This window comes from Trachypithecus francoisi, unplaced genomic scaffold (genome assembly GCF_009764315.1).
Source record: "Trachypithecus francoisi isolate TF-2019V2 unplaced genomic scaffold, Tfra_2.0 Lachesis_group5, whole genome shotgun sequence".
NCBI lineage: Eukaryota > Metazoa > Chordata > Mammalia > Primates > Cercopithecidae > Trachypithecus > Trachypithecus francoisi.
The window spans coordinates 63,128,574-63,154,222 of NW_022681470.1; the positions used below are offsets into that span (position 1 = coordinate 63,128,574).

At 42.7% G+C, this 25,649-nt stretch overlaps 2 protein-coding genes across 13 annotated transcripts in view; one reads left to right on the top strand and one right to left on the bottom strand.

Annotated features, from left to right (window-relative positions):
* Nucleotides 1–4,507: 4,507 nt before the first annotated feature.
* On the bottom strand, nucleotides 4,508–25,483 carry FAM72A (family with sequence similarity 72 member A). Of its 3 annotated transcripts, XM_033198083.1 has the most exons (5): nucleotides 22,361–23,369; nucleotides 19,970–20,047; nucleotides 15,846–15,970; nucleotides 15,409–15,423; nucleotides 14,331–14,422 (listed from the first exon to the last, which is right to left on the bottom strand). In XM_033198083.1, exons 1-5 carry the CDS (start codon nucleotides 22,510–22,512, stop codon nucleotides 14,346–14,348), a joined length of 447 nt encoding a protein of 148 aa, XP_033053974.1. In that variant the 5' UTR covers nucleotides 22,513–23,369; the 3' UTR covers nucleotides 14,331–14,345. The 3 variants fall into 3 exon arrangements, with proteins under 3 accessions (XP_033053973.1, XP_033053972.1, XP_033053974.1); XM_033198082.1 differs by lacking the exons at nucleotides 14,331–14,422; nucleotides 15,409–15,423; nucleotides 22,361–23,369 and adding exons at nucleotides 4,508–5,704; nucleotides 24,316–25,483; XM_033198081.1 differs by lacking the exons at nucleotides 14,331–14,422; nucleotides 15,409–15,423 and adding an exon at nucleotides 4,508–5,704 and having other exon boundaries at nucleotides 22,361–23,378.
* Nucleotides 21,949–25,649, top strand: part of SRGAP2 (SLIT-ROBO Rho GTPase activating protein 2) — a 255,006-nt gene continuing 251,305 nt past the window's right edge. For 9 of the 10 annotated variants that reach the window (XM_033198071.1, XM_033198073.1, XM_033198072.1 and 6 more), the window contains exon 1: nucleotides 23,991–24,128. The gene's annotated coding sequence lies outside the window, so the exon portion shown is untranslated. Of the gene's footprint in view, nucleotides 24,129–25,649 lie in introns of all 10 variants that reach the window. The other variant, XM_033198076.1, reaches the window with a different exon arrangement.

Genomic DNA, 25,649 nt, shown 5'->3' on the forward strand with positions numbered 1-25,649 from the left:
AGAAACTATGGTTTAGGCTGCTTTTAAAGTTAAAAAAAAAAAAAAAGGCAGAAAAGGAAACTATTTCCTTTTATAAGCAGGAATGTTAAATAGGGAAAGCTTTCATCGAGCAATTCACTACTGAATCAAGACTATACGATCCGTATTCTCACCTACATCCCCTCACTCCCTATTTGCATTGTGGTTAGTTAGTTGTTTTCTAGATCATGGTTTATATATCATGGTCACTTCCTCACTAAAGTTAAACAATATAGATTATTCTTGACCAGCCACATGTGACTCAGAGGTCAAAAGAGCATTCTTCTTGGGCAATCTCTCTAAATTACTAATATTTAAGGACCTGGTTTTCAGAGCCATTGATTATATAAAATTTATGTCTTTAAGATTAGGCCCCACCCAAGATGCCTCCTCAGAGGCTAAGTTTGAGGTTGAGAAACTAGCTTAAGGAGAAAGATAAAGTAGCAGAAATGTCATGGCGGGTGAGCTGATGACTCACTGCCCCTTCCTTGAACTGCAGGAATGACAAAATGGAAAAGGGGGAGGGGGGAAAAAAGGCGATGCTTCACTGCAGACTAGAGGCTCCATGAAACCCAAGAAATTCCGAGAACTTGAAGAACTACATGGGTTCTTAGGGTAAAGGCAGTTAAGTTTAATTTCCATGATCAAGTTGTTAAGTGCATCAAAGAAAGGACATTAGGAAAGCTAAACTTGATTATACTTTACCATCAGAGCCATCATCCTCAATCTGATCATTTTATTCTCCTGCTTAAAAACTTCAATATCCTGAGACTTTGCTGAAGTTGCTTATCAGCTTAAGGAGATTTTGGGCTGAGACGATGGGTTTTTCTAAATATACAATCATGTCATCTGCAAACAGGGACAATTTGACTTCTTCTTTTCCTAACTGGATACCCTTGATTTCTTTCTCTTGCCTGATTGCCCTAGCCAGAACTTCCAACACTATGTTGAATAGGAGTGGTGAGAGAGGGCATCCCTGTCTTGTGCCAGTTTTCAAAGGGAATTTTTCCAGTTTTTGCCCATTCAGTATGATATTAGCTGTGGGTTTGTCGTAAATAGCTCTTATTATTTTGAGGTACGTTCCATCAATACCGAATTTCTTGAGAGTTTTTAGCATAAAGGGCTGTTGAATTTTGTCAAAAGCCTTTTCTGCATCTATTGAGATAATCATTACTCTACTACAAAGACACATGCACACGTATGTTTATTGCGGCACTATTCACAATAGCAAAGACTTGGAATCAACCCAAATGTCCATCTGTGACAGACTGGATTAAGAAAATGTGGCACATATACACCATGGAATACTATGCAGCCATCAAAAAGGATGAGTTTGCGTCCTTTGTAGGGACATGGATGCAGCTGGAAACCATCATTCTTAGCAAACTATCACAAGAAGAGAAAACCAAACACCGCATGTTCTCACTCATAGGTGGGAACTGAACAATGAGATCACTTGGACTCGGGAAGGGGAACATCACACACTGGGGCCTATCATGGGGAGGGGGGAGGAGGGAGGGATTGCATTGGGGAGTTATACATGATATAAACGTTATGCACATGTACCCTAGAACTTAAAGTATAATAAAAAAGAAAAAAAGAAAAAAAAAAAAAAAAAAAAAAAAAACTTCAATAACTCCCCATTGCTACTGGACCAAGTCTAAACTTACAATCGTATAGAATATTCTTCATAACGTATAACCTTCCTTGTTAACCTCACCTTGTAATTAATTCTTTTTTTAAGAAACAGTTTATTTATTTTTTAACTTTTGAGACAGGGTCTTGCTCTGTCACCCGGCCTGGAGCAGAGTGGTCCAATCATGGCTCACTGCAGCCCCAGCCTCCTGGGCTCAAGTGATCCTCCCACCCCAGCCTCCCAAGTACCTGGGACTACAAGCCTGTGCCATCACCCTGGGCTTATTTTTGTATTTTTTGGTAGAGATGGGTTCCCACTATCTTGCCCAGGCTGGTCTCAAACTCCTGGCCTCAAGCAATCCTTCCTCCTCAGCCTCCCAAAATGCTGGTATTATAGGCACGGGTCACCATGCCTGGCCAAATTAATTCTTATTACATATCTTGGAAGGTATGGGGACAACTTAGAACTTCCCAAATAAGCAAGATACTTTTAAATTCCCATCAATTTGTTTACACTATTCCCTCTGCTCAAAACTCTCATCCCAGCTGGCAACTCCTAACTGCCTTAAAGCCTGCCTCAAGTATCATTTCTTCTCAGTAACTTTCTCAACTCCCATTCTCTCTTGCTCAACTCCCACTCTCCCCTGCTACTCAGAATGATTGCTCTTTCATCTCTGGAGTCATAGCACTTTAAGCAAGCCTTTGTTAAATCACTAAATCCAGTGAATTAGATGGACTCATAGAGTTCTATCCTCTCCTGAACTTACTATGTACTCCCTGAAGGCAAGCGTGAGCATGTCATTGTACAATTCTTGCCACCCTATTGGAGAATAATACAGGTGTGTTGAATTGAATCAAATATTAAAAGAGGACCAAAGAATAGATGGATCTTCTAGGCCTAGGAGTTGTAATAGGAGTAGAAGGTGTATCCTAAATCCACATATGTGATTCTGCTTTGGTCTTACCAGAGTGAATGTAATTTGCTTTTATTTAAAACAGCGTTGACAGGCTGGGCGCGATGGTTCATGCCTGTAATCCCAGCAGTTTGGGATGCCAATGTGGGAGGATCACCTGAGGTTGGGAATTCGAGATCAGCCTAACCAACATGGAGAAACTCCATCTCTACTAAAAATACAAAATGAGCTGGGCGTGGTGGTGCATGCCTGTAATCCCAGCTACTCGGGAGGCTGAGGCTGGAGAATCGCTTGAACCTGGGAGGTGGAGGTTGCGGTGAGCCGAGATCGCGCCATTGCACTCCAACCTGGGCAACAAGAGTGAAACTCAGTCTCAAAAAACAACAACAAACAACAACAACAACAAAAAAACCAAAACAAAAGCAAAAAACAAAAACAAAAAACAGTGTTGGATTCACACTCATGCCTGTAATCCCAACACTTTGGGAGGCCGAGGTGGGTGGATCACTTGAGGCCCAGAGTTCAAGACCAGGCTGGCCAACATGGCAAAACTGCTTCTACTAAAACGACAAAAATTAGCTGGGCATGGTGGTGCATGTCTATAGCCCCAGCTACTCAGGGGTGCTGCTGAGGCATGAGAATTGCTTGAACCCTGGAGGCGGAAGTTGCAGTGAGCTGAGATCACATCACTGCACTCCAGCCTGGGTAACAGAGTGAGACCCTCTCTCAAAAACAAAATCAAGACCAAAACCAAAAAACAACAAACAAAAAACCCCACAAACCAGTGTCATTTCGCAAGGTGTGGTGCATGCCTATGGTCCTAGCTACAGGGGAGGCAGAGGCAGGAGGATCGCTTGAGCCCAGGACTTCGAGGCTGTAGTGAGCCGTGATCACACTCCACTGCACTCCAGCCTGGGCAACAAAGCAAGACCCTGTCTCTAAAGAAAACAACAACAACAACAATAACAACAAAAACCCTCAAACCACACTAGTGTCATGAATATATTTCTTTAGATAAAACTTTATTAATCAGTTTTCTGTTTAGAATTGGCTTTCCCATAATCCAGTTAGCCAAAGGTAGGTGAGTAATTTGAAATATTCCCCAGCTGGAGTAGAATCACATTTGGGGCTTGCTTCAATCAGTGCATCTCTGTCTTGCTTTTGCTCTTCAGAGAGACCCTCGGTCAACCATAGCCTTTGAAGGCGTGAGCTCAACGGAAACCAGACGAACTCTATTGAATTTTAAACTTGCCACATTTCCTATTCTAGTATTAAATTTTCTTCTCTAGTTGAACAAGTTAACCAAAGAAGTATATATATATTTTTCTCTTATAGATTATGCCCACCTAAGAACTTGAGGTTAAAACACACACACAATACACCACCCCCCCCAAAAAAAAAACCAAATCACCAAATTATTCCATACTCATTTCATTGATTCTTTTGATGGCCTTCTGTCAGTGTTAATGGTTGGTGTGAAAGACTTTTGGAAAAGTTTTCCAGGTGGGAGTAATAGCATTTCCTGAAGTACCTTTTATCTTGGTTTGTGGCAAATGATTCTTTCAATGCCCTCAGGTCACTTATAACCTAAGATCCTGCATGAGTTTATTCAACCTTCAAATCAGTCACTTCTGCCCTCATCTAGGGCACATAACAATGTAGTTAGTTACCCAGCAGGTATCCTGGCTATGTAAGACCATAAATAATTCACATGAGCAGGAGCTTTTGGAGTCAGTCTTCTGTCTGAGCACTCTGACTGGTTATGCTACCTTAAGCAAGTTACTTAATTTCTCTCTGTCTCACCTGATTTACCAGTTAAAAAAAAAAAAAGGATTAATAATGGTACCTACCTCATAGGTTTGTTGTGTGGAGTTAAATGTCTAAAGCACTTAGAACAGCATCTGGCATATGGTAAGTATTCAATAAACATTAGCCTTATATTCTATACTTTAAGTACTATTTCTTTATACTTTTACATATCATAAGTGGGTATAATAAAAAATTAAAGGAAGAATGGTCATTTTTAGAAAAAACTTTATTTGCAAAACCACAACTCAGTCTGCTTTGGTATTGACAAAATCCCTACAACTGAGATATTAAAGAGATACATTTATTTTAGCTTTAAATAAAACCAGAATCCAACACTACCCTACTTTCCTATTCCTTTGTGGCTCTGAGCACAGCTTTAAAAAAACAAAACAAAGCAAAGCAAAGCGAAACAGCTCTTTATAATGTACAATGGCTTAAGCAAATCGCTTCTTTAGTTTTTTTTCGATTTAAGATTTAGGACAGACTACTCATCTAAAATTCGCTATTTACAGAGAAAGTCCTAGGGAACAGGATAACTTATTTAGGTTTAGCTCTCATCATACAGTATCCATAATGGCTTTAGAAGAATGTAAATAAATAACATTGGTAAACAGTGTACACTGATATTTTCTGACAAATTCATTTATCTAACATCATGCTGAGCAGTCAAGAGGATTCCTCCATATATTTTAAATTTTAATTTATTCTATTTCCTGATTCACAAACTCTTGCTCCATATTAAAGCAGTTATCACCAATAGAACCTATGAGAACCAGTGCCCATGGAAACCTAACAACTTGTTTTTTAAATCCCCTATTCAAATTCGGTTGAGCTTGATATATGCATGGTTGAAATATGCGTGGGCACTAGGCCTTTATTCGGGAATGTAAAATTAATGGTATCTGGTATTAAGTTGTAAGAAAAACTCCCCCAGATTGGGAGGTAACTGAGTGATATGTGAAAGAATCTTCTCCTGTCTGAATTTAAGAATACACCTACACTAGGCAGAAGAAGGTGGGGGAGAGGAAGTTTAGAAGTAGAGGAAAAGCACAATGCCACTGGCTTCAATCAAACTAAGGTAATTAATTAGAGACAGAAAATAAATAAATCAACAAACGCCCCATTTTTGTTTTCCAGAAAAGATCACTGGCAAACTAACAATTTTAAAATTGACCCATTAATATATTTTTAAATAGAAAAAAAATCTGTATATCATATATATCATAATTTCATTCATCTAATATACTCCTCTGCTGAGATATTTAACACATCTTCATCTGTACTGTCTTCTATCTCTGGCAAGTTGCCCCAGAGTAGGACGTTTACACCTGAAAATAAAAAGTCATAAAATTCTTTAATGCTCACTACTGTTATAACTCAGAATACAAATTATGAAACTTTACATGTTAATATTCTTTTTTTTTTTTTTTTTTTTTTTTGAGGCGGAGTCTCGCTCTGTCGCCCGGACTGGAGTGCAGTGGCCGGATCTCAGCTCACTGCAAGCTCCGCCTCCCGGGTTTACGCCATTCTCCTGCCTCAGCCTCCCGAGTAGCTGGGACTACAGGCGCCCGCCACCTCGCCCGGCTAGTTTTTTGTGTTTTTAGTAGAGACGGGGTTTCACCGTGTTAGTCAGGATGGTCTCGATCTCCTGACCTCGTGATCCGCCCGTCTCGGCCTCCCAAAGTGCTGGGATTACAGGCTTGAGCCACCGCGCCCGGCCTGTTAATATTCTTATATAAACCATAGTATTAGCAGTAAAAAGAGTAGCTATTAAAGAATGTACTGCAAATAAAATTATCTGATATTATCCATCTAGGACATAAACTTTATTTATTTTGAGACAAGTTTTCTCTCTGTTGCCCAGGCTGGAGTGCCTGGCAGGATCATGGTTCACAATCACAGCTCACTGCAGCCTGAACCTCCAGGGCTCAAGTGATCCTCCTACCTCAGCCTCCCAAGTAGCTGGGACTACAGGCATGTACTACCACACATGGCTAATTTTATTTTGTAGATACAGGTTTCCATTATGTTGCCCAGGCTAGTCTCAAACTCCTGGGCTCAAGCGATCCTCTCTCGTTGACCTCCCAAACTGTTGGGGATTACAGGCATGAGCCACCATGCCTGGCAACACTTTTTTTTTTTTTTTTTTGAGACGGAGTCTTGCTCTGTCGCCCGGGCTGGAGTGCAGTGGCCGGATCTCAGCTCACTGCAAGCTCCGCCTCCCGGGTTTACGCCATTCTCCTGCCTCAGCCCCCCCAGTAGCTGGGACTACAGGCGCCCGCCACCTCGCCCGGCTAGTTTTTGTATTTTTAGTAGAGACAGGGTTTCACCGTGTTAGCCAGGATGGTCTCGATCTCCTGACCTCGTGATCCGCCCGTCTCGGCCTCCCAAAGTGCTGGGATTACAGGCTTGAGCCACCACGCCCGGCCTGCAAACACTTTTTTTTAAGGGGTAGGACATAAACATTCTTTAAATCCTTTTAAGCAAGGGCTTGAAATCTAGAATTTTACAGCTCAAAAGGCTCTCAGGAGTCCATTTACTCAAACCCTGCCTCCAGCTGCATTATACCACAATCACTATACACTGATAATTTTCTGATCTATTTTAATGATGTTTAAGAATGGAGATCACACAAGATCCTTTTAGATTAAGTGCCTCTTTGGAGGGTTCAGGGAAAAGTCCTGAATAAGTCTCCTCATCCCTTCAATAAGCAGAGAAGTAGCTGGTACCATTTTTCTGATTCAGAAAAAAAGCAAGGGTTCAGAGCCAGTTATAATATGAACTGCAATCCTTGATACCAGTGGGTTTCAGTCCACAGGCAGAGGTGTAACCTAAACTTTAGGGCCAGGTTGCAGCAGTCACTATAATAAACAAAAGAATAATCAAAAACTTCAGTGAGAAAGAATAGTCAGATTTCATACTGAAGAATGCAGCACGGGTATACAGTAAATGACTAAACATACAGTAGAGGATAATGACAAGTTTATTACTCTGGGCATATATAAATTATAAGTTAAAAGCACTAAATGGAAAATAACTGACCTCTAGGATAGCCAATTAACTTCACAAGGAAAGAAAATCTTTATTTTATTTATTTATTTTTTTGAGTCGGAGTCTCGCTCTGTTGCCCAGGCTGGAGTCGAGTGGAGTAATCTTGGCTCACTGCAACCTCTGCCTCCCAGGTTCAAGTGATTCTCATGCCTCAGCCTCCTGAGTAGCTGGGACTATAGGCGAGTGCCACCATGCCCAGATAATTTTTGTACTTTTAGTAGAGATGGGGTTTCACCATGTCGATCAGGGTGGTCTTGAACTCCTGACCTCAGGTGATCCCCCTGCTTTGGCCTCCCAAAGTGCTGGGATTACAGATGTGAGCCACCACGCCTGGCCAGAAAAACAAATCTTAAGCTGTCCAGTTATCAGTGTGGACACAAAGAGGACCCAGCAATTCAGGATACCCACTCCATACACACTGAGATAGCAGCCACATGGTGGAATGGAATGAGCCAGCATTTGGAGATTTGGTTTGAATCCAGTGTTCACCACTGCTAGTACACCATGCATGGTTTTACTACAAATGCATGTAACACAGATAATATATATTATTGTTTTGAGGATTTAAATTTTGTATAGAATGTTATTACACTACACATTGTTTTATAATTGGCTTTTTCACTCATTATGTTTTTGAGGTTAATCTATGTTGACTTGTTTAGATTTCGCTCATTTATTTTTACTTCTGGAGATTATTGCATTTTATGAATTTAAAATAATGTTGCAGAAGAGCCCATTGCTCATCCCTTCCTCAGTTGCCCATCTTGCATAGGTGGTTCATGGAGACATGCACAGGGATGTGTAATGTGACATTGTTGAAACAGTAGAAATAATCAACTGTTTACCTTGACTGAGGGAGATACTGTAATCTAATCTGGCAAGAAGTTAGCATGTATTTGATGCTGACAGGGATACAGATGTGTATCTTATTATTTTCTATAATCTTTTTGTGTTTGAATTGCTTATAATAAAAAACGCTACCCCACCCCCACCCCAAGAATGAATGGTGTTCTGCTCCTGGTAAATGTCATGGAAGAGCTGACAGGAAGAGCTGTAAGGAATTGCGAGGCAAAAATCAAAGTGAAAATTAGAACCCATAAACGTAAACGGAGGGCTGAAGCCATTTTTCCTCTGAGGGCATTTGCCAATTTCAGGAAGTTTGAGCTGAGGTTTCCCAAGGCTCCTCCAGAAAGTCCTGGGAAATCAGGTCTCCATATGAAGACTAGCCTAGAAAACGGACCTCCGGGAGTCCTTTTCAGTTTAAACATTCTAGAATTTATAAAGCTTGTCTATGCATTCCTTTGACACTGCTGGCTCAGGTGATTCAAGGACAGTTGTGACGCCATTAGAAACTTGCTTTGATAACAAGCATCTAGAAAATCTTGCTTGAAATCACAATGTTAGGGTTACAAAGCAGAAGCTTGATATTCTTGGAGTCAGTACTCAGAGACATGAAGCTGCTCAGCACAATTGGTTCAAAGGAGGAAAAATAAACTAAGAGATTGGATCTGACAGAAGCAGCACCTTCCTTTCTCTGTTAAGAAGGGAGGAAGGAAATCCTGTGATACATCTGTTTCTTATGGATTAGATTCAGTGCAAATGGAGGAACGCGGGGCTTTTATCTTTGAAAAATTGACCAATATTAAAAAGTAAATCAAACTTGAAAAATCTCCACCCTGTGTTTTGAATCCTGTAAAGCAGGAAAAATACTATCAAAGCAGAAACTTCCTTTAATGTGTCCCATGGGCAACACAAATATAAAACTGGAGGCTTAAATTAGGAGACTGTATTCCACTTAGGGGAGTTCAGATAAGTCCTTACATGAAAATGGCCTTCTTAACATACCAAAGTTTTAAATTAAGACCCCATAAATGAGAGATTGAGAGCTACAGTTGAATCTCAGATGATAAAAAAAAATCAAATCTATAAAAATCTAAGCATAATTGGAGGATTTAAAGACCCTTGAAAACCTAGCTTGCAATTCATGATCTTTTGGTCTGTGAAGGCAAATCATATATTTAAAAATACATTTAAGTTCTAAAGGAGACTAAAACATGCATTTAGGAACCTAAGAATGCTAGTGTCGTCTTAGATTGTCAAGTTCCTTAAAGTCAGCTGGCGAAGTATCTCAGGCCTGTAATCCCAGCATTTTGGAGGCCGAGGTGGGCAGATCACTTGAGGACAGGAGGTCGAGACCAGCCTGGGCAAAATGGCAAAAACCAGTCTCTACAAAAAATACAAAAAATTAGCCAGGGATGGTGGCACACACCTGTGGTCCCACCTATTGAGAAGGCTGAGGTGGGAGAATTGCTTGAGCCTGGGAGGTCGAGGCTGCAGTGAGACGAGATTGTGCCACTGCACTCCAGCCTGGGTGACAGAGCAAGACCCTGTCTCCAAAAAAAAAAAAAAAAAAGGAAAAGTTCCTTAAAATCAACTTGGTCTGTTGTGTAAATAGATGTTAGACATTGAGAACTTGTGTCTTATAACAAAACTCAGCGGCTCCAGGCAATAGAAAAATTATTATGTAAATCCCCTTTAAAAATTGGTACTTTGGCCGGTGCAGTGGCTCACACCTGTAATCCCAGCATTTTGGGAGGCCAAGGTGGGTGGATCACCTGAGGTCAGGAGTTCAAGACCAGCCTGGCCAACATGGTGAAACCCCATCCCTACTAAAAACACAAAACTTAGCCAGGTGCGGTGGCGCACGCCTGTAATCCCAGCCCCTCAGAAGGCTGAGGCAGGAGAATCACTTGAACCTGGGAAGTAGAGGTTGCAGTGAGCCGAGATTGTGCCACTGCACTCCAGCCTGGGTGACAGAGTGACTTCATCTCAAAAAAAAAAAAAAAAAAAAAGAATTGGTACTTCAGGCCAGGCATGGTGACTCATGCCTGTAATCCCAGCACTTTGGGAGGCTGAGGCGGGTGGATCCCCTGGTCAAGACCAGCCTGATCAACATGGTGAAACCCCGTCTCTACTAAAAATACAAAAAAATTAGCTGGGTGTATGCTTGTAATCCCAGCTACTTGGGAGGCTGAGGCACGAGAACTGCTTGAACCCAGGAGGTGGAGACTGCAGTGAGCCAAGATGACACCATTGCACATTAGCCTGGGAAGCAAGAGTGAAACTCTGTCTCATTAAAAAAAAAAAAAAAGATTTACTATTTCAGTGCCTTAGCACCTTAACACAAGGAAAAAGAATTTTTTTTTTTTTTTAATGATGAGGTCTTTTTTTTTTTTTTTAAAGTGATGAGGTCATTCAGGAAACCCGGTTTCTCTCAGCTTGAAGCTCAGCTTTCTTTATGGCCCTCAGAGAACTCTCCATTCAGTTGATAGATGGATAAATAAAACATGGGGAAGATTCACTTATTGGTCACTGTAACTTAAGGACCACACATCTCTTCTACTTACATGTCACCAGTATTGTCTTTTGGTAACACTTAGCTGCAAGGAAGACTAGGAAACTGAGTCCAGCTTTATCATCAGAAGAAAAAAAATAGGACTTAGTATAATATGTCATAATCTCTTGCCACACAATAAGACACTTGTACATTACTGGTGAGACTACATTAGTACAGCCATTTTGGAGGGCAATTTTTAGTAAAGTATACTTAGAAGAAATTTTAAAAATTAAATATATCAGTGTAAGTACATTTGAAAATGTAAATCAATATAAGATATTAAATCATACATAAAGTGCAAAACCATGCATGTAGTATTTTAAATTTTACAGAACAATATTTTTCATTGCTCATGAGTATATGTATGTGACAATAGCATAAAAACATGTATAGAATGTTATATACTGACTTCAAGGTAATAATAAGTTCCAGGGATAAAATAATGAGAGTTAGTAGGTAATTTGATATCTTAAAAGAATAAAAAAGACCTGAAGCAAATCTAGTAAAATATCACCCTGTCGTTAAGCCTAGATTTTGTGTATCTGTTATATGTCTTTTCAATGTATATTTGAAGTGCATATTAATAAAATTATGCTAAAAATAAAATCTAAAGAAAAAAGAATTGGTAGTGTACTTTCTTACTAAAATAATTTTTTTTTTTTTTTTTTTTTGAGACAGGGTCTCACTCTGTTGCCCAGGCTGGAGTGCAGTGGTGCAATCTCAGATTACTGCAACCTCCACCTCCCAGGTTCAAGGGGGGTTTCATCATGTTGGCCAGGCTGGTCTCAAATCCCTGACCTCAAGTGATCATCTGTTTTGGCCTCCCAAAGTGTGGGATTACAGGTGTGAGCCACCATGCCTGGCCTTGCTAAAATAATTAGTATAGGCATACCTCAATTAATTGTGTTTTAGTTTATTGCACACCATAGATATTGGGCTTTATATAAATGGAAGGTTTTGGCAATCCTGCATTGAGTAAGTTTAACAGCATATGCTTACCCTGTGTCTGTTACATTTTGATAGTTCTCTCAATATTTCAACCTTTTTCATTATTATTATATATATTATGGTGATCTGTGATTTTTGATGTTACTGTTATAATTGTTTCAGGGTGCCATGAACCACACTCACTTAAGACCACACCCACTTAAGACTGCAAACTTAATCGATAAATATTTCCTGTGTTCTGACTGCTCCACTGACCAGCTGTTCTCTTTCTCTTTCCTGGGGCCTCCCTATTTCCTAAGAGACAACAATATTGAAATTGGGCCAGTTAATATCCCTACAATGACCTCTAAGTGTTCAAGTGAAAGAGAGTCGCATGTCTCTCACTTTAAATCAAAAGCTAGAAATGATTAAGCGTAGTGGGGAAGACATATTGAAATCTGAGACAGGCTGAAAGTTGGGCCTTTTATGCCCAATTGTTAGCCAACTTGTGACTGCAAAGAAAAGTTCTTAAAGGACATAAGAAGTGCTACTCCAGTGAAAACATGAATAAGAAAGTGAAACAGCCTTATTGCTGATATGGAGAAAGTTTTAGTGACCTAGATAGAAGATTAAACCAGCCATGACATTCTCTTAAGCGAAAACCTAATCCAGAGCTAGGTCTTAACTCTCTGCAATTCTATGAAGGGCAAGAGAGTCGAGGAAACTGTAGAAGAACGTTTGAAGCTAGCAGAGGTTGGTTTATAAAGTTAAAGGAAAAAAAGCCATTTCTACAATATACAAGTGCAGGTGAAGTAAAAAGTGCTGATGTAGAAGCTGCAGCAAGTTATCTAGAAGATCTAGCTAAGATCATTGATGAAGGTGGCTACACTAAACAACAGATTTTTCTTTTCTTTCTTTTTTTTTTTTTTGAGACGGAGTTTCACTTTTGTTGCCCAGGCTGGAGTGCAATGGCGTGATCTCGGCTCACCGCAACCTCTGCCTCCTGGGTTCAAGCCATTCTCCTGCCTCAGCCTCCCAAGTAGCAAGTAGTTGGGATTACAGGCATGTGCCACCATGCCCGGCTAGTTTTGCATTTTTAGTAGAGATGGGGTTTCTCCATGTTGGTCAGGCTGATCTTGAATTCCCGAACTCAGGTGATCCGCCCACCTAGCCCTCCCAAACTGCTGGGATTATAGGCATGAGCCACTGCGCCTGGCCTTTTTTTTTTTTTTTTTTTGAGATGGAGTTTCACTATTGCTGCAATGGTGCCATCTCGGTTCACTTAAACTCCACCTCCCACGTTCAAGTGATTCTTCTGCCTCAGCCCCCCAAGTAGCTGGGATTACAGGAATGTACTACCACGCCCAGCTAATTTTTTATTTTTAGTAGAGACAGAGTTCTACTGTATTGCTCAGGCTGGTCTTAAACTCCTGACCTCAGGTGATCCATCCACCTCGGCCTCCCAAAGTCCTAGGATTATAGGCATGAACCACTGCATCCAGCAGAGATTTTTAATATACACAAAACAGCCTTCTATTGGAAGTAGATGCCATCTAGGACTTTCATAGCTAGAGAGGAGAAGTAATAGTTGGCTTCAAAGCTTCAAAGGACAGGCTGAATCTCTTGTTAGAAGATAATGCAGTTGGTGACTTCAAGTTGAATCCAATGCTCATTTACCATTCTGAAATTTCTACGGTTCTTAGGAATTATGCTAAATATACCTTGCCTGTGTGCTATCAATGAAACAACAAAGCCTGGACGACAGCAAATCTGTTGACAACATGTTTTACTAAATATTTTAAGCCCATTGTTAAGACCTACTGCTCAGAAAAATCCCTTTGAAAATATTACTGTTCATTGACAATGCACCTAGTCACCCAAGAGCTCTGATGGCATTGTTTGAGGAGATAAATGTTGCTCTAATGCCTTAAAATAACATCTATTTGGCAGCCTGTGGATCAAGAAGTAATTTAATCTTTCAAGTCTTATTACTTGAGAGATACATTTCATAAGGCTATAGCTGCCATAGATAGTAATTCTTCTGATGGATCTGGGCAAAGTACATTGAAAATCTTCTGGAAAAGCACATTCCTGATTCATGGGAGGAGGGCAAAATATCAGCCTTAACAGGAGTTTGAAAGAAGTCGATTCCAACCCTCAGGGGTAACTTTGAGAGGTTTTAGACTTCAGTGGAGGAAGTAACTGCAGATGTGGTAGAAATAGCAAGAAATTGGCCGGGCGCGGTGGCTCAAGCCTGTAATCCCAGCACTTTGGGAGGCCGAGACGGGCGGATCACGAGGTCAGGAGATCGAGACCATCCTGGCTAACACGGTGAAACCCAGTCTCTACTAAAAAACAGAAAAAACTAGCCGGGCGAGGTGGCGGGCGCCTGTAGTCCCAGCTACTTGGGAGGCTGAGGCAGGAGAATGGCGGTAAACCCGGGAGGCGGAGCTTGCAGTGAGCTGAGATCCGGCCACTGCACTCCAGCCCGGGCGACAGAGCGAGACTCCGTCTCAAAAACAAACAAACAAAAAAAAAGCAAGAAAACTACACTTAGAAATGGAGCCTGAAGACGTGACTGCATTGCTGCAATCTCATGATGAAACTTTAATGGATGAGGAGTTGCTTCTTATGGATGAGCAAAGAAAATGGTTTCTTGAGGTGAAATCTACTCTGATGAAGATGCTATAAATATTGTTGAAATGAAAACAAAGGATTTAGAATATTACATAAACATAGTTGGTAAAGTAGTAGTAGAATTTGAGAGGATTGACTCCAATTTTGAAAGAAGTTCTACTATGTGTAAAATTCTATCAAATGGCATCACATGCCACAGAGAAATCTTTTGTGAAAGGAAGAGTCGATCCATGTGGCAAACCTCATTGTTGTCTTATTTTAAGAAATTGCCACAGACATCCTAACCTCCAGCAACCACCACCCTGATCAGTTTGCAGTCATCAACATCAAGGCAAGACCCTCCACCAGCAAAAAAGATTATGACTTGCTGAAGGTTCAGATGATCATTAGCAGTTTTTAGCAATAAAGCATTTTTTTTTTTCTTTTTTGAGACGTGGTCTCATATTGTTGCCCAGGCTGAAATGCAGTGGCATGATCACAGCTCACTGCAGCCTCTACCTCCCAAATTCAAGTGATCCTCCCACCTCAGCCTCCTGGGTAGCTGGGACGACAGTATGCACCACCATGCCGGGATAATTTTTGTATTTTTTTGTAGAGATGAGGTCTCAGCATGTTGCCCAGGTTGGTCTCAAATTCCTGGGCTCAAGTGATCCTCCCGCCTTGGACTGCCAAAGTGCTGGGATAACAGGCATTAGCCATTGCTCTCGGCTGACTAAGTATTTTTTGATTAAGGTATGCATATTGTTTTTTAAAGGTCCTGCTATTGCACACTTAATAGACTACAATATACTGTAAACATAACTTTTATATACACTGGGAAACCAAAAAATTGTGTGACTTGCTTTAATTGTGATATTTGCTTGCTTTATGATTATGGTAGTCTGGAATTGAACCCACAATATCTCCAACTGCACCTGTACAACATACTTTATACTTTGGTGTTAAATATTTCCCTTGACTAAAATTCTGTCATAACGTATTAACATAGATGTTGGGTCTGTTTTTATTCTGAAGCATCACTAGATACAGAGGTTGCTTAGTCCTCCTCCTCTCAACTCCCACTGCCCTAGCCTGGCCTCTCCCTTTCTTACACGCACACAGATACACACACAGACACAGACACACACATTTGACTATCAAATCTAAAATCTTCAAAAATTCTCTGGAGTCAGAATATGTATTAAGACAGCAGTTAAGAGCAATTATAATATTCATTTTAAAAGACCAAGAAATTCAGCCAAGTTTGAGGCCTTAAGTACAAGGATGAACATAGAAATGACGATGAATTTTGCCTAATAGTTTTCATAAGTGAATGTCTAGGAAAAAAGAATTGAAGTTTCACTCTAGCTGATCCAGTTAAGAAGATCTAAAAGGAATCCCGAAATGATCTATTGGGAATTTTATTCAGGTATTGATAGAGAAATGTTACAGGAATGTGGAAGTCAATTGTTTCTTACCTGTGGAGTCTAGTCTGTTAATATCATAAACTGCCTTGCTGTGAAACATCCAGAAGTGTCCGTTGTTGCAGGAAAGAAGACAGGAACTACATGGAACAATCACATGATAACCTACAATATTCCCACTAGAAAAGAAAGTAAATGTTACTAGATACCATGTAATAACTGGCCAGATAAGTCTTTTCATATGCTTATATAAATAGACCATATAATTTAGATCTCATTTCCTCCTAACAACTTTCATTGCTGGGATCTTTGGGATGGGATGGGGGTGCAGTTCTACCATCAAGTGGGAAAGCAGTCTTTAAGTGAATAATAGTAACATATTCTCACATTTCTTTGCTATTATTATTATTATTGTTGTTGTTATTGAGACAGAGTTTTCCTCTTGTCACCTAGGCTGGAGTGCAGTGGCACCATCTCAGCTCACTGCAACCTCCACCTCCCAGGTTCAAGTGATTCTCCTGCCTCAGCCTCCAGAATAGCTGGGATTACAGGTATATGCCACCATGCCCAGATAATTTTTGTATTATTAGTAGAGACGGGGTTTTACCATGTTGGTCAGGCTGGTTTCGAACTCCTGACCTCAGGTGATCCACCTGCCTTGGCCTCCCAAAGTGCTGGGATTACAGGCGTGAGCCACCACACTTGTCCTGCTAGTATTATTTTATGCATTCTCCCTTCAGAAGTTAGCTTCTAGATGCCATAATGTTGTGATTTGTTCTATAAACCACCCAAATTGATGTGCTGTATAGACAAAATAAATAAACTCAGTTCTGTGGGTAAAGGTTTTTGCTATCCCAGGACTGTGGCAAGTTGGGTTCTTACATGTTCTAGTTTCATGCCAGCACCTAAAAACTGTTTCAACAGATGGAGAGGTAGGAAGACAGCATGAGTCCCTGTAAACCAAATACAATCTGGCTGCTCTAATTTTAGTCTCTGTTTTTGAAGGAATTCAGAAATAAAGCAATCTACAGCCTCTAGAGAAAGTTGCAAAAGTTTTTACAGTTTTCAGAATTATCTAGCTGATTATAAGTACCTCACTCTTTCACAATTTTTTTTTTTTTAACTAGCTAGTCACATATTAAATAGAGTGAACCTACAGGGAATGTTTTAGCTAGTACTTAAAAAAAATAGCAACATGAACTGTTTATACCTTGAGTTGTAAAAATTCTTATTGAAGCTTAATCTTACTCTGTGAGATTTGTGAGTCAGTCATTTTTATGAGACCCAATAAAGATTACTGTAAAAGGTACTATCCCACCCAAAATATGTCTTCTAATTATAACTTGCCTGAAAGGCAAACAAATGAAAACAAAAGTTGTTTTTGGACTAGGACTGACAGTTATTTGTCATGTCCTATATAGGCAATATATTGCAAGATATTTGTCATGTCATGTCCTATATATGCAATGTATTGCAAGAATAAATTCCGTGGCTTTAATTACCACTTGTATTCATTCATTCATCCATTGATTCATCACTTAACTAACATTTGTTGAGTATCTACTATCTGTCAGGCACTGCTCTAGGTGCTAGGAATACAGTGGTAAACAAAACAAAGCCCTTGTTCTCATGGAGCTAACATTCTAGTGGCTACATCAGATCATTCTGTTCCCTGGTTAAAATCCCTTCAATAGCCAAAAACAAAAATAAAAACTTCTCCATACCAAGGTCCGGGTCTATGCTGTCAAGAATAATAGCGACTAGCCACATGTGGCTGTTGTACACTTGAAATGGGGCTGGCCTGAACTGAGATGTGCTGTTAAGTGTAAAATGTACACCAGATTTCAAAGAGTAAGAACAAAAAATGGAATATAAAACATTACATTAGTAGTTTATGTTGGTTACACGTTGAAATAATATTTTGGATACATTAGGTTAGACAAAATATATGATTAAAATTTCCTGTTTTGGTTTTCTTTTGAAAATGTTGTTGCTCGGGAGTGGTGGCTCACGCCTGTAATCCCAGCACTTTGGGAGGCTAAGGCAGGCAGATCACCTGAAGTCAGGAGTTCGAGACCAGTCTGGCCAACATGGCAAAACCCTGTCTCTACTAAAAATACAAAAATTAGCTGGGCATGGTGGCGTGTGCCTGTAGTCCCAGCTACTCGGGAGGCAGAGGTGAGAGAATCACTTGAACACGGGAGACGGAGTGCAGTTGCAGTGAGCCGAGATCGTGTCATTGCACTCCAGCCTGGGCAACAGAGCAAGACTCCGTCTCAAAAAAAAAAAAAAGTTGTTGCCCAAGCATGGTGGCTCACACCTGTAATCCCACACTTTGGGAGGCTGAGGCAGGTGGATCAGGAGTTTGAGAACAGCCTGGCTAATGTGGTGAAATCCCATCTCTACTAAAAATACTAAATTAGCCAGGTGGGCTGGGTGCAGTGGCTCACACCTGTGATCCTAGCACTTAGGGAGGCCAAGGCAGGCGGATTGCCAGAGCTCAGGAGTTTGAGACCAGCCTGGGCAACACAGTGAAACCCTGTCTCTACTAAAATACAAAAAATTAGCTGGGCATGGTGGTGCGTGCTTGTAGTCTCAGCTACTCAGGAGGTTGAGGCAGGAGAATCGCTTAAACCTGGGAGGCGGAGGTTGCAGTGAGCAGAGATCGTGCCACTGCACTCTAGCCTGAGCAACAGAACAAGACTCCGTCTCAAAAAAAAAAAAAAAGGAAAAGAAAGAAAATAATGTCCAAAGGCCAGTGACTTCATCTAGATTCTGTTGTATTTCCAGTCCTTGTAACAACAACTACCACATACTGGCTCCTCGATATAAGTATAGCTTAAATAAAGGAATGAAATAAAATAGTACATAAGAAGAGTTTGCCAATTTAAATTATTAGGATTGTCATTTATAATAGAAACCCCATCTAAATGAGAAAATTTCAACTTTTTTCCTCCTAAAATAAAAATAACAACATGTCTGTCTACTTCTCAAAAGATTATAGTAATAGCTCTCAGCTGTGTTGTAATTTATAGTTTATTGAGCCTTTTAACATTCATATTTGATCTTTACAATAACTTGATAAGGTAAACACAGAAGATTATTAAATTTCTATCTTAATAAGACAGAATGGCTGGGCGTGGTGGCCCATGCCTGTAATCCCAGCACTTTGGCAGGCCAAGGTGGGTGGATCACCTGAGGTTGGGAGTTCAAGAGCAGCCTGACCAACATGGAGAAATCCTGTCTCTACTAAAATACAAAAAAAAAAAAAAAAAAAAAAAAAAAAATTGGCTGGGCATGGTGGTGCATGCCTGTAATCCCAGCTACTTGGGAGGCTGAGGCAGGAGAATCACTTGAACCTGGGAGGTGGAGGTTGCAGTAAGCTGAGGTCGTGCCATTGCACTCCAGCCTGGGCAACAAGAGCAAAAACTCCTTCTAAAAAAAAAAAAACTAAAAATTAATTAATTAATTAATTAATTAAGGTAGGATGCGGTGGCTCACACCTGTAATCCCAGCCCTTTGGGAAGCTGAGGAGGGAGGATCACTTGAGGCCAGGAGTTTGAGATCAGCCTGGGCAACATAGCAAGACCCTATTGCTACAAAAAATAAAAAACTTAGCCAGGCATAGTGGTGCCTGCCTGTAGTCCTAGCTACTCAGGAGGCTGGGGTAGGAGAATCACTTGAGCCCAGGAGTTCAAGGCTACAGTGAGCTATTATCATGCCACTGCACTCCAGCCTGAACAACAGTATGAGACCCCTCTAAAAACAAAGAAAGAAAAAATAATAACCTAGAAATTAAATAAGAAAACAGAGGTTCAGCAGTTTAGAGGCTTAAGGAGTTAATTCAAGATCACATCGAGAGTAAGGGTAGGGTCAGACCTCAAACATCATTTTTATTATTGTAAATCCAAGTGTTTTTCCCCGCTAACCTACATTGCCTTGTTCTGAAAATTGAAGCGGATACTGTGAATACACTTTGAAAATTTTAAAATTACATACTAATGTGAAGCATCACAAAACCCTTTTAAAAAATAGCTCTAAGTAATAAATGCTTTTTCAGTGGCTCATTGTATGCTTTATACCAGTGCTTATTGCAGCCCACTGAATCTTTCTCTATGCTTTGGTGTCAATATCCATCTTCCAAACCCAGGGCTATCCAGAATAGTGCCACAAATTACCATTTTAAACATGCGATGTCCTTCAGTTTACATTTGCAGATTTTGGTGAAATAGCATCTTCCAGTGAAGTCCACTGCGCTGGAGAGAGAAAGGTATAAAAAGATAGTCAAATGTACTTTACAAAAAATTTAATTGTGGCAAAAAATTAACAAAATTTACCAACTTAGCAAGTTTTATGTGTGCAGAGCAGATGTGTTAAATATAATCACACTGTTGTGTAATGAATCTCCTGGGTTCAAGTGACCCTCCTACCAGAGTTTCCCGAATAGGTGAACTATAGGTACCCAAACCACATTTTGTTTATCCATTCATCTGTATAGTCAATGGACATTTGGATTGCTTCCACCTCTTGGTTATTGTGAATAATGCTGTTAATGAACATGGGTGTGCAAATCTCTCTTCCAAGATCCAGCTTTGAATTCTTTTGGGATATGAACCCAGAACTGCTGAATCGGATAGTAATTCTACGCTTGATTTAGCACAAATTTTGTCAATCCAAAGAGCTGAAAGCTAACATAGAACTATAGTATATTTTTAAAGAGTCAGTTCAGATTTGTGAGCTCACCATAAACATCTGACAAGTTTTCCATTTAAAAATTTGTTATGTGTTCATTGATTCACACACATCTTAGCACGCTAATTCATTACTATTTTAACCCCTACAAAGAAGAGCAGAAAATAGGAAAAACCTGATTCTATTCTAGACTTGGGTGTAACCTGTAACAATTCACCTAGCTTTCCTTATGACTGTGTTATTACTTACCATAGCTATTGCAAAGATGAATGGGTTAATATTTTAAATTTGTGTATGAGCTACTAAAAAGAAAAAGCAGTGGACAATGAATCTCAGAACTTTGTAGCAATAGGTTCTACTATTTATTTTCTAGTGTTTTTCCTTTTTTGAAATACATATATGATGCACACACACACACATGTCAAATATTAACTTAGAATTTAAAAAAATTGGTAAGATTTTAAAATAACCCATTTATCTCTGCAATAGATGAGAGCCTTTGGCTTTGCTGTTAGGCATGATTACACTTAGATCAATTCAGAAAAGATTTCAAGAAAGGAAGAGTACACAGCTTTACCTGGGTAAATTTAAAAACTTATAAAACTTCTATCATTATCATGAAACTCATTTAAAATGAATTGTGGTTATTAGCCTGCTTCCTCTGGATCTATATGCAAAGACTTAGAGAATAATTGTCCACTCATATTTTGGATAATTACTTTCCTTTTAATAATACAATTTCAATAAAGAACTAAATCTTGAAGATTCACGTAGGGCACATATATGTTGACTATGGAAAGGGAAAGTATTATTTAGAGCTAGAAAAAGGATTATTTGAGTCAAATAAAATGGCTGTTTTACCAAATAGGAGGCAAATTCTTAAGGACTCTACACCCGAAAGCAGTTAGTGGCTGAAAACAAACATTTTATTTATTCATTTATTTATTGAGACAAAGCCTTGCTTTTGTCCGCCCCCTCCCCCCCACCAACCGGCTGGAGTGCGATGGCACGATCTCAGCTCTCTGCAACCTCCGCCTCCAGGGTTCAAGCAATTCTCCTGCCTCAGCCTCCCAAGTAGCTGGGATTACAGGCGCCTGCCACCATAACCAGCTAATTTTTATATTTTTAGTAGAGACAGGGTTTCACCATGTTGGCCCGGCTGATCCTTACCTCCGGTGATCCGCCCGTCTCCCCCTCCCAAAGTGTTGGGAAAACAGGCGTTAGCCACCGCACCCGGCCACAAACAGATTTTAAAAGGGTTCAAGTATGGGAACAAATGTGTAATGTCCAAAATAGGCTTTATTGGAGATAAGGATTAAGGCTAAGTCTCTATTTTTCATCCCATAAAAATCTATTTACATCTCTTTCAGAGAGAGAGAGTTTTGAGGAAAGAAAACTGAATTTGATGAACAACCGATCTGATTTAGGATGCCAATTGCAAATAATGGTAGAAAACTGATTTTTTTTTTTTTTTTGGTGCAAACTTTCATGGATAGAAATGAAAAACTTAAATGACCACTCCTCTCCAAGAGCACAGAAAATTTTGCCTGAATTTACCTAGAGTCTACGTCATGGACTTGATTCAGCGAAATAGGATGGTTGGGCAGGGCACTGAACGAGGGATCAAACTTAAGAGATGTGTGGTCACATGACTGTAATTGAACTAGAAGCATTATATCAGGACTGACCACCTTGGCTTAACCACAGACTTTGTCCAGACAGTCTGCCCACTTAGATATATTCCAAGGGGATCATCAAACTGGTGGGAGTGGCTGGAACACCGAAATGATAACCTCCTTGTTGACTCCCACAGATCCAAGCCATAAGTGTTCCCATTTAGTTAAAAGCTACCGTTGCCCGCCACTAGCATGACTTACTTGGTAGGAGGGATGTCTGTAGAGAAAAGGTCTATTTCAGTATCAGCCAGCAAAACAGCCTTCATTCCCCTAGAGCTGAGCACTTGTTTACAGAATTTGCAACACAGGATGGACACGCACCGGTCCTTGAAACTACAAATGTTGGTAGACATGGCGTCGCAGGAAGGATGAGGTGTGAGATTTTGAAAAAGGAAACAAGAGCAGTGCTCCTATTACTTTGATTCCCCTAGGCTAAAATTCAAGTTGCGAGACCTCGAGCTTTTCTAAGTTCTTATATTGGGAAGGAAATTAGTTTTTTTCTGTTTTCCCAGTGGCGGAGTAGAAGTATTTATTGAGTAGGAACAGGGGAGCGCGGCCACTTGGCTTTCCTTTTTAACTTTTGGAGAAGGGAGTGGAGTTTGAATTGGAGAGGAGGCAGGTGGGGTTTGAAGGGAACTTCTCAACAGCTTTCCCTTTCTGCTGTCTAAAGGAGTCCTCTACTCTTCAGCCCCTGCCCCTTCATAGCAATTCCCTCAGCCTTCTCCGATTGTCTTATTTAAAGCTTCTCCTCTTTTAAGACGCCCCTTTCCCAGCATTAAGCCCCTCCCGCGGAGCGCTCCCGTTCCCTGCTCTCGGATCTCGGGCTAAGCGTCCCTTCCCACTTCTCTTCACAGGATTCAGAAACTCCCTTCGCTTTTTCCGCCAGGCGATCCCGGGTTCTCCTCCGTCCCGCCCCTCTCTCCTGGACCTTCCTCCGCTCTGCGGGTCCGCGGGCCCCCCTTCCTGGCAACCCCCGGCCCTCAGCGTGCTCGCGCGGTTTCTCTCGCGTCTTCCCTCCTCTCAGCTGTCCCTCGTGCCCCCCGCAGTCCCCTCAGGTCTCTTCCCGGAGCGGCTGTTCCCGGGCGCGCGGTGGTGTTGGTGGGGCAGGGCTGAAGTCGCTTTGGGGGCTCAGTCGGCGCTGAGGTCTGTCACCAAACACGTTGGTTTTCGCTCCGTCTTCCGCTTTCCCGGCCTCTCCAACCTGGTATCAGTTTGAATTGCCAGCGCCGCGCACCGATTGGAAGAACTAGAGTTCGCCCCAGTCCCTCATTGGAAGGCTCCGGGGCCTCCCCTGACGAGAGCTTAGTGGCTTGAAGACCGTAGGCACCGCCCAGTAACGGTGCTGAGATCAGTTCGGCTTTCTGGTTGGCTGAGCTTGGCTCCGCCTCCGATCTCATTGGCCGGTTTCGGGAGGTTTCGGCAAACCCTCCCTTTGCCCTAGTGAAAGTGGCAAGGCACGCCCTTCCCGCTTCTTATTGGAAGAGGTTTTACAGTCCCCACCGGTCTCTACTCTCTATTGGCTAAAATTACCCGCAACACCCCTCCTCTCTACCCCGGCCCAATTGGCCATGCCTTAGCTCAAGAGTTTGTGTTTGGTCGTCGGTTCCATCTTAATCCCGCCCATCAGTTCTACTCAGGGGTTCGACAACTCCGGGTGGAGCTTAATCTGTGACCACGCCTCGGCAGTACTAGTCACACCTCCAAGTTTTGCCAGCTCCTCCCCCTCATTCCGGGCCTCTCGGGATCAGCTCTTCTTATTGGCTATGGGCCCCATCGGTCGATTGAAAACGGGCGGTGATTGGTAAAGGGGTGGGCTCTGCTTCCCGGCGGGGTCCTGCGGAGTTGGCGGAGGCTCCTCAAGGGACTGGGGCAGCGGTCTGCGTAGAAACGGGTGGCGGGGAAGAGAGGGGAGGAGAGCTCTGAGTGGGACGCGGAGCCGGGGGCCTGGGACCCGTCGCGTCAGAGCCAGGTAAAGGCTCCTTCCCTCTTCCTTTTCTTCCTCCCGGCCGCCGGGCTGGAGCCCTGACTGAACAAACCCGGGCTGGGGCGGGAGGGAGAGGGCGCGGATGCTGCTCGCGGCATCGCCTTAGCGGTGCCGCCCGGAATCCCTCAGACCGCCCCCCCCCCTCCAAATCTCCCAGTACAGCCCATAATACTTCTCAGTACTGCGAGTTTCTCCGCCCATCACTGTACAGCCTGGGACTCCGTCCTGGCTCTCGGTCCGCAGCGCAGCCAGCACCCAGCCGCCTCTCCCGTTCCTCCGCACACGGGCAGCCGCGGTCCACCGTGGGGCGGTCGTCGTTGGCATTGCGCGTAACCATCGACCGTCCTCCTCCACTGTCTCCCAGCCCTGGCGGACAGCCCGGGTCCCAGCCTAGGATCCAGGAGGATGAGTGTTCGCTCAGCTTCCGGGGCTCTCCCCCAGTCCCACCCCCCGGCCCGCCCCGATGGACTTCTCTTCGCCCACTCCCTTTCCTAGACCATATCTCGGTCCCCACAGTTCCTGACATCCTTGCGCTTCACGCGACATCGCGACCCATGATCGTCCCCCAATTCACCTCACCTCTAAGGCAGCCTTCTCCTTGCCCGCTCCCGCCTTGCCAGCGTGTGCAACTCCGTTTGTCCCCGGGCTCCCTTCCAGCCTCAGGACCCCATCTCACACCCGCCTCCCGCTTTCCGCCCGCCTGAACCCCGCCGACTCTGCTCCCTGTCTTGCTCCCTCAGTGTGGCCCCTTCCTCCAGCCGCGGGAAGTGGGAGACGCTAGCGGGAGCTTCCTCCTCCTGGCGCTCGGAGGAAAAGGAACGACCAAGTAGGAAGGGTCGCCGCTGCGGCACGCGGGGGAGCTAGACGCCGGGCTCCGCGCTCCCGCTTGCGTCCCTCCCGCCTCCTGGGCCTGGTCCGGGGCAGGATCTTGTCGGGCACCGCCTGGTGCGAGGAGTCAGGACTGCGACCTCACCGACCTCCCCCCATCCCCAGCCTGGGATTGGGTGCGATATCTGGGATATCTGGGCTTGGGTGGGAAAAAAATTTTGGAGGTGGCATTTATAGTCACTATCGTCCCTAGCTTGGGGGAGGCGACGGCTGCCTTCCGCTCGCCGCCCCCGGGTTTTCCCGGCTCCGACCCTATCCTCTAACCCGTTTCCTGCTTCAGCTGACCACATTGTTTTCCTGGATGTGTCCCGTGCCGAGCAGGCTTTTTCCTGCAGATTTGCCGCCCCTCACCCCGCCACCAACATTTTGCTGCCAAGAGAAGCTAGTAACCAAAAACAAAACAACTGGGAGGAGGGGCGGGAGGACAAGAAAAGTTGTGCCCGGGTGGCTTGTCCCTCCCCGGCTTTGATCCCCTTTGATGTACAGGGAGGTGCCCCGGCCGGGGGTCTGGGGCCCCGTCCGGGGCTAGGTCGGGAGGGCTCTCGGGCTGGCCGCTGCCCAGCGCTGGCGGGGCTCGGGAGGCCGCCGAGGTGCCGCAGTCCCCGCCCGGTGCCCCGC